At 45.6% G+C, this 11,398-nt stretch overlaps 1 protein-coding gene across 1 annotated transcript; it reads left to right on the top strand.

Moving 5' to 3' along the window:
• Positions 1 to 11,398, top strand: LOC132808624 (gastrula zinc finger protein XlCGF17.1-like). The gene is made up of 2 exons (XM_060822184.1): positions 1 to 97; positions 8,317 to 11,398. Exon 2 carries the CDS (start codon positions 8,706 to 8,708, stop codon positions 9,711 to 9,713), a length of 1,008 nt encoding a protein of 335 aa, XP_060678167.1. The 5' UTR covers positions 1 to 97; positions 8,317 to 8,705; the 3' UTR covers positions 9,714 to 11,398.

The raw sequence follows: 11,398 nt of genomic DNA, 5'->3' as shown, positions 1-11,398 counted from the left end.
AGGACCACGAACTTTTGAAGTTGCTGCTGCTCCTCTCTCTCTGAATGAAGATTGAGCTTCACCCCAGACTGCAACTTCCTTCCTCTCTCCAACATCTGTGAGTACAGCACGCTCTTTTCTCAACCCCTTTTCCATTCCGGGGTTCAGCTGTTGACTTGCAGGAACTGAAGGGAAACGGAGTGAATCCAGGGAGGGGAGAGACTCTGGGAAAGTTAGTCCAGGTCTTTTTTCAATGGAAAATACAGGAGAATTGACATTTCAGGCTCGAGCCTTTCATCAGAAATGATGTGTGGATGTACAAAGGAGCCTCTGCGTCCTTCTAATCCAGACAGTGCAAGTTGTCAGACAGGTGTTGCAAGTAGTGAGCAAGGCAAGTGGGATATTAGCAAGAGGAATTGAGTTGAGAAGTGGGGACGCCTTCCTGCAGTTTGGGAGTAACTGAATATATCCAAGGCTGAGTTCATCTGATTTTTGAACAACAAAGAAGTGACGGTTATGGGGGAGGCAAGACCAGTACAAATCAGTTACAGAAACACACCCTTCAGTCCAACTAATCCACGCTGACTATGTTCTCAAACTAAACTGGACCCACCTGCCTGTGTTTAACCTATATCCCTCTGAATCTTTATATTGGAGTCATAGAGAAGTACAGCACAGAAACAGACCCTTCGGTTCAATTTGTCCATGCCTACCAGTTATCCTAATGTAGTCTATTTGCCAGCCCCGGGCCCATATCCGTTTTATTATAGACCAATCCAAATGCCTTTTTAAATTCTGTAATTATACCAGTCTCCACCACTTCCTCTGGCTGGTCATTTCATATATGCACTACTCTGTGTGAAAAGGCTCCCCTTAGAGGTTCACCTACCTCCCAACTCCTTTACTCAGTGCTGTAACCGATAAAGGAAAGCATACCTTCAAGGAACTATGAACCCGCACTCCAAGGCCTCTTTGTTCAGCAACACACCCCAGGACCTTACCATAAACTGTATAAGTCCTGCTCTGATTTGCTTTTCCAAAATCCAGTGCTTTACATTTATTTAAAATCAACTTCATCATTCATGTACTAATCCAAATGTCTTTAAATGTTCTAACTGTATCTGTATCCACCCCTTTGTCTGGAAATTCATTCCACACACAAACCACTCTCTTGGAGGGGGAGGGGGGGTGGAATAAATGGCGACCCTCATGTCCTTTTATAATCTTTCTCCTCTCTTTCTTTCAAGATTTGCTGCATAGTCTTGAACCCCCAGCCTAGATAAAGGATTTTGGCCATTCACCTCATCTATACCCCTCTTGATTTTATAATCCTCCTCTGCTCGAGTGGAAAAAATTCCATCCTATTAACCTGAATGTAGGCATTTTCATGACAGGTCAGGCAGCATCCGAGGAGCTGCCTGACCTGCTGTGCTTTTCCAGCACCACTCTAATCTAGACTCTGGTTTCCAGCATCTGCAGTCCTTGTTTTTACCCTTTAGATCATATCTACTTATGATCTGTTCAATGCTGGTGCAAACCCGACAGGCTAAATGGCCTATTCCTGCTCCCAATTTGCACACTCCTAGTCCAGGACAGCAAGAGACCATAAAACACAGGAGCAGAAATTAGGCCTCTCAGCCCATCAGGGCTGCTCCACTATTAAGTTCTGGCTGATCAGTTTCTCAATCCCATTCTCCCACTTTCTCCCTGTAACCCTCGACCCCCTTGATACTCAAGAACCATCTACCTCCATCTTAAATCTACTCAGTGACCTGGCCTCCACAGCCTTCTGTCGCAATGAATTCCACATATTCACCACTCACCGGCTGAAAATGTTTCACCTTATCTTTGTTCTAAAAGATATTCCTTTTACTCTGATGCTGTGCCCTCAGGTCCTAGACTCTCCTACCAATAGGAACATCTTCCCCTGAACTCTGTCCAGGCCAGTCAGAATTCTGTCTGTTTCAATTAGATCTCCACCTCCCCCGAGTGAGAGTCTGTTAATCAGCATGAACCACACCCTTCAGGATGAGTTACAGCAGGAATTAGGTTCAGCAAAGTCAGAATGGAGGAAGTGTGTGTGGGATGGAGATTCTCAGCTTTTAGGGGATGAGAGAGGAAACGAAGTTCAATATAAATTAGAATTGATCGGATGGGCTGATGGGCTAAGGAGTGGCAGAATGAGTTTAATTTAGATAAATGTGAGGTGTTACATTTTGTAAGGCAAATCAGGGCACGACTTACATCGTTAATGGGGAGTTTTGCTTAACAAAGTGTCCTTGCAGGTTCATAATTCCTTGAAAGTGGAATTGCAGGGAGGCAGGATAGTGAAGAAGGCATTTGGTATGCTTTCCTTTATTGGTCAGAGCAATGAGTACAGGGGTTGGGCGGCATGGTGGCACAGTGGCTATCACTGCTGTCTCACAGTGCCAGAGGCCCGCGTTCAATTCCCGCCTCAGGTTGCTGACTGCGTGAAGTTTGCACATTCTCCTCGTGCCTGGCTCATAGTATGAGCCTTGATGAAATTTGGAAGTAGTAATCTGAAATTTGAAAAAATAAGCACACCGCAGTTAGGCGATAATGCGGGGGTAAGAGAAAAAAAAAGCAGGAGATTCCCTTTGTGAAGGGCAGTGCTTGTCACTGGACCAAAGTAAAAGAAAAAAATAATAAACAGGAGACTGCACACATCATTGCCCTTTGATGTGAAGGGCAGTGCTTGTCACTTGTCACCCGCGGGTTTTCCTATCTTCCTGGTGGTGGAAATTGAATAAAGATTTGTGCACCTTGTGTCTCTCACCTGCACACACACACACACAACATGGGTGCTGGGCACTAAATAAGCGCTACCGCAGTTAGGCGGTAGTGTGGGGGTTTATTTTAAATAAAAAAAGAAAAAAATACAAACTGGGGAATCACGCAGCATTACCCAATTAAAAAAAAATTACAGGGGTTGGGAGGTCATGTTAGGCCACTTTTGAAAAGTGTGTGCAATTCCAGTTGCCGCCCTCTGGTAGAATGTTGTGAAACTTAAAAGGGTTCAGAAAAGCTTTACAAAGATGTAGGCAGAGTTGGAGGGTTTGAGCGATAGGAAGATGCTGAATACGCCAGGGATAATTTCCCTGGAGCATTGGAAGCTGATGGGTGACCTTACAGAAGTTTATAATGGGTATGGATAGGTTGGATAGCCAAAATCTTTTCACCATGGTAGGCGACTCCAAACCTAGAGGGCATAGGTTTCACGTGAAAGGGGAAAGATCTAAAACGGACCTGAGGGTCAACTTTTTCACACGGGGGTAGTGCATGTTTGAAGTGAGCTGCCAAAGGAAGTGGGGAGGCTGCGACAATTACAACGTTTAAAAGGCATCTGGGTAGGTATGTGAATAAGAAGGATTTAGAGGGATACAGGCCAAATGCTGGCAAATGGGATTAGATGAGTTTAGGATATCTGGTCGGCATGGATAAGTTGGACTGAAGGCTGTGTTTCTGTGCTGTATGACTTTAATCATCTTGCGTGAAAACAGAAGTGTTGTTGTGAAGACTGGACTTTCAGAGCAGCTTTCAAAGATGTTTTGCCTTTACTGGAAGCAAAAGTTACAATGAAACCTTTCATTGGTGAGACAGCAACTGAGTACATGAGTACATCTAGGATTTTGGTGGAATGTGGGAATTCATTGCACTGTGGGGGTGAAGAGCTTTAAGGCTGACCAGCAGTAAGGACAGTGTGCTGATTGGGGTGCCCAGTGAAGGGCTCGGTGGAATTTTGAGTTAAACTGCTCATTTCTGTCAGCCTCCTTCGTTTTGTTTCCAATGCTGTCCATCAGGAGCGGTGAATGAGTAACTGGTATTGTTAGAAGCCTTACGGTTTACAGTACTGCAGGAATGGCATTGTTACATCAGCATTGTAAAGGTTACTGGCAGCAGCGGGAGGCGTGGGCTGTATTCACTAGAAATGATTAAGCATTTAGATAACATACATACGAGAGGGCGGGGGGGGAGACTTGTCTTTCGATTTGCAGACGGTTGGAGATTCTGGGAGCTGTGATCTGAGGCAAACCCAACTGCGGTAAATCATAGAAGTCCTACAGTGTGGAAGCAGGCCAATCAGCCCATCAAGTCCATTCTGACCCCTCCAAAGAGCATCCTGCTCCCGCCCCCACCCCTCAGGGAATCAAGGGTGGTCGGGATAATGCAAGTAAGAAGAGCTGAGATGATGGATAGATCAGCCACGATTTTAATAAATGGTAAAGCAGGCTCAACAGGCCCAATGGCCTACTCCTGCTTCTATTACTACGCAACTATAACCCTGCATTTCCCATTGGCTAAGCCACCTAACCTGTACATCCCTGGGCACCAAGGGCAATTTAGCAAGGCCAATCCAAATCAAGGTAGATAAGCAATGTAGTGATGTGGAAAATGGACATCAGAGAACAATAGAAAGGAACAAGGAGAATAAACGTACCAGCAATTAAAACTGGATTCAAAAGATTACTAACAATAAAACTAAAAGGTCAGAATCTGTATGTGTGCTTGTTATGAAGGGGTAGAGGTACTGTACCTTTAAGAGAGTAAACAAATTGAGCAGAATAAAATGTTCTAAACAAGATGAGAATGTAATATTTGGTCAACACAAATAGAGCAACTGGGTTGCCATGAGGCACAAACAAATTTAAATTCGACCAATCCGTTTAAAGTTTGCCCCAAAATACCAAAGTCCAATCAAGTTTGAATTAAGTATTTTGATAATATTAACACCAATAAAATGATCTGATGTTTTGGACTATAAAACCGGGCATTTTTGTGAGTTCTAATATTCTCTGTTGGACACAAAGAATAAAGTTGTTAATTTTTAATTTAAATATTTACCTTTGGGATAGTTATTTGCCCCTCGAACTTTTACATATTACTGCATGGGTTGAATCATCTCTATATTGCTGGTTTAATTTAGCAGAGGGGGTTACCCTTGTCGTAATAGCGCTACAACGTAACAAAAGTGAATGAATTGACTGCACACATTGAAGAGAATAATTATGATCTGAGACTCCTTACAGAGACATAGCTTCAGGATGACAAGGATTGGATCCTAAATATTGAGGGGAGATGTGGCATTCAAGTCAAATGGGAAGCTAGGTAAAGGTAGAGGGTTGACACTGCTAATCAAAGCACTGACCACAGGGCAGTCTGGTGTCAGCTCAGATTTCAGGTCCTGGTTTCTATGTCCTTGGTTGATCTTCCTGTTCCCACACAGTTGTTGTCTGTTCTCAGCTGTGCTTCATTTCTGCTGAAGCTTTAACCTCCTTCGACACCTTCCGGAACAATAAAACATTCAGTCAATCAAAGTCCAACCTACAGTCTCCCAGCCTGTAAACCATCCAGACACCGAGTATCATAATACCAGAAAATATAACAAAAAAGGCGAAAAATTTGAATTAAATAGGTGTTTGTGTCTGTTCATTGGCAAGTAAACCTGAAATAGGGGTCTGCTAGGATTCTTGTAGTGCCCTAATTGAAGAATTCTCTCTCCCTTACATTTGAGTATTAGTACCCAGCTGTGATTTATAACAATATTTACATCAACAGAAATAAAAGCATCTGTTATGCAATAGACATAGAGATATACAGTATGGAACTAAACTTTTTCTCTCTCTCTCATGTGTGCGCGCATACACACACACACACACACACACAGGTCTATGGGGTGAATTTGTACTTGCAGATACATTGTGCATTTTTTGAGCAAAATGCAATCTGCAGGCAGACAATACATGGCATATTTTATAAATTCCACTTGCAAGTTAGTGTCCTAGATCATTAAATAAAACTTTAAATAGTGACTTGGAAACAGTTCCTTACCTCTTGAATTTTCACATTAGCACATGGGGTAAATCTTTTTTTGGTTTTAAATTAGTGGGGGGAGTGCAGTCCGTGTCATAACAGTTCTGACTATGTAGAAATAGAATCATAGAGTAGTGGATCATGGAAACAAACTGTTTGTTCCGTGCCAATCGGATATCCTAAATTAATCAGGACACATTTGCCAGCTCTTGGCCCATATCCCTCCAAACCTTCCTGTTCACATACCCATCCAGATGCCTGTTGAATATTGTAATTGTACCAGCCTCCACCACTTCCTCTGGGAGCTCATTCAATCCACGCACCACCTGCTGAGTGAAATAGTTGCCCTTTAGGTCCCTTTTAATCCTTTCCCCTCTCACCCTAATATAAATCAATTGCTGTTTTTTTTCTGAACAGGCTCAGTGGTTAGCACTGCTGCCTTATAACGCTAGGGACCCGGGTTTGATCCCAGTCTCTGGTAACTGAGTGGAGTTTGCACCTTCTCTGCGTGGGATTCCTTTGGGTGCTCCGGTTTCTTCCCACAATCCAAAGATGTGCAGGTTTGGAAAGAGTATTTCTTGAGGGGAATTAACTTTCACTTTTTCCCTACTCCTTAGGTCCCTTTTAAATCTTTCCCCTCTCACCTTCAACCTATGCCCTCCAGTTTGGGAGTCCCCTACCCTGAGGAAAAGATGGATAGTCAAATAAAATGCAAAAGGAATAAAATGTCAAGCCGCAGGATAAATATAAAACATCGCTCCAGCCTTTCTTGTCTCTGATTGTCATTTGGGCACAAAATCTGTCAGGAACACCAGCAACTTCACACAGCATCTTGCGCGTGCTCCTCGGTGACAACACACACTGCGCATGTTCGCCGGTGTCAGCAAAACCTGCGCGTGCTCTTCTTTTGTTGGGCCAATAGGAAGCCCTGGAGGACCGGAAAGAGCGTGGTCCTCCCGCTAATCAGAGAGCCCCCTATTGTGTCTATCTCTCGCGTTCAATCACAATTTATGGAGGGGACAGATTCTGGAAGAGTTTGGCCAGTCTGTGTCGCGGTTGGCAACCTCATGGAAAATGCAGGGCCACGATGTGAAGTGATAGCATTCCCTTGCGAGGCGGGGGAAGCAGAAAGGAGATGCATTGTTTAAATGGTGATTTATTGGGATGTGCAGAAAGTGAGGACTGCGAATGTTGGAGATCAGAGTCAAAAGGTGTGATGCTCGAAAAGCACAGCAGATGAGGCAGCATCCGACGAGCAGGAGAGTCAGCGTTACAGGCTTGAGCCCTTCATCAGGAATGTGTATAAAGAGGCCTCAGCGTCCTTCCATACTAGTCACTGCCAGTTGTCAGATAGGTGCAGCAAGCAATGAGCAAGGCAAGTGGTATATTAGCAAGAGGAATTGAGTTCAGAAGTGGGGAGTCTTCCTGCAGTTATAGGATCATTGAATATATTCAAGGCTGAGTTCATCTGATTTTGGAGCAACAAAGAAGTGGATATTTATGGGGGAAGGTAAGAAAATAGTTTTCAGACCATTTCAGAACAGTTACCACGTCAAACAGCACAGAAACAGTCCCTTCAGTCCAACTATTCCATGCTATGTTCTCAAACTAATCTAATCCCACCTGCCAGTGTTTGGCCTATATCCCTCTGTCACAAAGCTGGTCCTTCTTCTTAAGGATGCTGTGTCCTTGGTTTTTTTTCAGAGGGGTGGTAAAAAGACCCGGGCTCCGAAGCGACTGGTTTAGTACAGAGATGTAAAACTGTATTGGGAGGCATTTTTGGTCAGATATGAACAGATGAGACTTGAGGCCAAAGCTTTTATGTTTTAGAAGTGACCTGTACAATGAAAGGGGAGTGGTCAGTCCTGAAAGCTGAAGTCTCGTTTGGGTGAGTTAAGCAGTGGACTGTGTGGAGAAAGGCTGCTAGCACTGTCTCCTTCTGCCCTTCTAACTTCAACTGTAAGCCTCTGTTTCAGTTTTACTTTGTTTAAGGGTGTTTTTTTGTACTGTAGTGTATAAGCATTACGAAGGGTGTTAAGAGTTTCTCCACAGCGTGTACTTTATTCAGTAAAGTTTGGTTGTTCACAGAAGTTGGCGTATTGCAGTGTAAGAAGCTCAAGCAAAAGAACTTAACAAAGGAACCTAAGGGATAAGTCTTTCATGCAGAAAGTGGCATATTTAAGGAAAGAGCTGTCAGAGTAGGTGGTGGGTGCTGGCACAATTATGACATGAAAAGGCATCTGGATGGGTAGACGATTAGGAAGGGTTCAGACGATATGGGCCAAATGCTGGCAAATCGGCCGAGATTAGGTTAGGTTATCTAGTTGGCACGGATGAATTAGACCGAAGGGTCTGTTTCTGTGCTACATATCTCTATCACTCTGGCTTGCCACTCACATTTGCCACATCTATATGTTCAGTTTCTCTCTGGTGTCAGTGTAAATGCCTTGATGTCTCATTCTTAACCAGACTGGCAGTAATGACTTTTGTAATCTTTTCTTACAGACTATCTGAAGACCGAAGTTTCAAAGTCGACAGATAAAGGGCTTATGTCCAAAATGTTGATTCTCCTGCTTCTCTGATGCTGCTTGCCGTGCTGCGCTTTTCCAACGACGCATTTTTTGATTCTGACTCTCCAGCGTCTCCAGTCCTCACTTTCACATCAATGTCTGACAGTCACTCAATCCATCAGGACCGCAACAATTTTCAACTATGATTCTGTGAGAAGGAGCAAAGCTTTCTTTTTGGTTCCTGTTTGAGTACGGGGGGACTGGTTGAAAGACCCTACTGTTGCAGCGCACTGTGTGTGGAACCTGAAACAACTCTACTGCGTGGATAGAGGAATTCACTGCGGGATTGTACACGTGTGTGTGTGTGCAGCTGAAGCTTCAGCCATGGAGAAACCTGAGGAAACACGCCACGTTGAGAAACCATGGAAGTGTGGCGACTGCGGGAAGGGCTTCCGTGTCCCACCTGTCCTAGCAGCTCATCAGTGCAATCACACTGGGGAGAGGCCGTTCTCCTGCCTCGAGCAGGCGAAGGGCTTTACTTGCTCCTGTGTCCTGCTGGCCCACCAGCAAATACAGACTGGTGAGAGGATGTTTTGCTGCTCCAGGTGCGGGAAAGGGTTCACTTGGGTGGACAACGTCCAGACCCATCAGCGATTCCACACAGGGGAGAGGCTCTTCAGTTGCCATGAGTGCAGGAAAGCCTTCAGCAATTCCTCCGACCTGCTGAAGCACCGGCGAGTCCACACGGGGGAGAGGCCATTCAGCTGCCCCGAATGTGGGAAGGCCTTCAGCGACTCCTCCAACCTGCTGAGGCACCGGCGGGTCCACACGGGGGAGAGGCCCTTCAGCTGCCCAGAGTGTGGGAAGGCCTTCAGCAATTCCTCCAACCTGCTGGCCCATCAGCAGGTCCACATGGGGGAGAGGCCCTTCAGCTGCCCAGAGTGCGGGAAGGCCTTCAGTAAATCCTCCAACCTGCTGGCCCATCAGCGGGTTCACACAGGTGAGAGGCCCTTCAGCTGCCCAGAGTGCGGGAAGGCCTTCAGCAATTCCTCCGACCTGCTGAGACATCGGCGAATCCACACGGGGGAGAGGCCTTTCGCCTGCCCAGAGTGTGGTAAGGCCTTCAGCAATTCCTCTGACCTGTTGTCCCACCGGCGGGTCCATACCAGGGAAAGGCCATTCAGCTGCCCCGAGTGTGGGAAGGGGTTCACCCGCTCCTCCAAACTGCTGGCCCACCAATGGGTCCACACCGGGGAGAGGCCGTTTGCCTGCCCCGACTGCGGGCGGAGGTTCACATTGTCCTGCAACTTGCGGAGGCACCAGCAGGGGCACAAGTGCATCCAACAATCAGATTCCACCAGTGATGCTGCAGTGGGTCACCCCCAGAGCTGAACCTCCTGCCTATTCTGACAGTGGGTGCAGTGGGCTTTTGTTGTTTTGTGCTGGACTCACCCTCTCCTCCCCCCACATCCACCTCCCAAGCCCACCTATGTGGCTCAGGGGTGGCATGGTGACTCAGTGGTTAGTATCACTGCCTCATGATGTTGACCTGGGTTCAATTCCATCCTCTGGGTGACAGCCTGTGTGTAGCTTTCACGATGCCCCTCCCACATCTGTATGGGTTACCTCCTGAGTGCTCTGGTTTCCTTCCCCTGGTCTAAAGGTGTGCAGGTTAGGATGGATTGGCCCATCTAAATTGTCCCGTAGTGTTCAGGGATGTGTGGGTGAGGTGCATTAGTTGGGGTAAATGTAGAGGAATAGGGATAGGGGAATGGGTCTGGCTGAGTTACTCTGCAGAGGGCCAGTGTGGACTTGTTGGGCCAAAGGATCTGTTTCCATACTGTAGGGAATCTAATCTTAAAAAAATTCCTCCAAGCGATACTGATAAAATATGCTGAGTTGGACAAGGTATCCCATCAAGTTTGAGACAAAGCCAGAGTTGAAGAAGTCGGAAGTCACACAACACCATGTTACAGTGCAACAAGTTTATTTGAAATCACAAGCTTTAGGAACATTGCTCTTTCATGAATGCTGCTCCTTCATCAGGTGCTGTGTGACTTCTGACCTTGTCCACCCCAATTCAATACCAGCACCTCTGCATCACAGCTGACGAATGAGATTGGATTTTATTCATCCTGATTTAGTGAGATGTTCATTTGGAAACTCAAAACTGTCGGACCTACAAAGAAACGCGAATCATAGAGTCCTACAGCAGGAGACAGGCCCTTCTGCCCAACATGGTCCATGCTGACCAAACTGTCCATCAACACTAAGCCCATTTCCCTGCACTTGGCCCATTTCCTTTCATACCTTTCCAATCCACGTATTTGTCCAAATGCCTTTTAAATGTTGTTAATGTACCCACCTCAACCACTTCCGCTGGCATCTCATTCCATATGTGTACCACCGTCTGTGTAAAAACAAAAGTTGCCCCTCACATTCCCTTTTATTCTTTTTCCTCTAACCTTAAACTGATGCCCTCTAGCCCTCACTTCCCCAACCCGGGGTAAAGGTGAGTGCATTCACCCACTCCATGCGTCTCACGATCTCTTCACTTCTCTAAGGGCCTCTCTCAGTCTCTAATGCTCTAAATAAAAATATCTTAGCTTGTCTAACCTCTCCCTTTTACACAGACCCTTAAGTCCTGGCAACATCCTTGTATATGTCTTCAGCACTCTTCCAAGTTTAATAACATATTTGTTATAGACACTGCCCTGTCTACCTATTTTGTTGGAAATATAGGACCTAATCCAAACTGGATAATCTGGCTGATGGGACAGGAAACCACTTCCTTTCTTGAGAGACAATCTCCTGGAGAGAACTGGCTGGCTGACTGAGTCCACACATTTGCCTAAGATGGTGCTCGAAACCTTTATCATCTTTGGGATGGATCCCCATTCATTCAGTGCTATGGAGTCATGCAGCCTGGAACAGATCCTTCAAACCAGCCAGTCCATGATCCCCAACTAAACCCGTGCCACCCATCTGCTCCTGGCCTGTTAACAGTTTGTTAATAGTTTTGTTCATTTGTTCACCACGAGAGTTGGATAAATAAATTGCTGATTGTTGAGTTTAAA

Source organism: Hemiscyllium ocellatum (assembly GCF_020745735.1).
Source record: "Hemiscyllium ocellatum isolate sHemOce1 chromosome 27 unlocalized genomic scaffold, sHemOce1.pat.X.cur. SUPER_27_unloc_8, whole genome shotgun sequence".
Classification (NCBI taxonomy): domain Eukaryota; kingdom Metazoa; phylum Chordata; class Chondrichthyes; order Orectolobiformes; family Hemiscylliidae; genus Hemiscyllium; species Hemiscyllium ocellatum.
The sequence above is the reverse complement of the archived record's forward strand: the minus strand, read 5'-3'. Positions and strand labels throughout refer to the sequence as shown.

Excerpts from the sequence above, each read along its gene's own strand:
- LOC132808624 (XM_060822184.1), top strand. The coding sequence starts at position 8,706 with ATGGAGAAACCTGAGGAAACACGCCACGTTGAGAAACCATGGAAGTGT.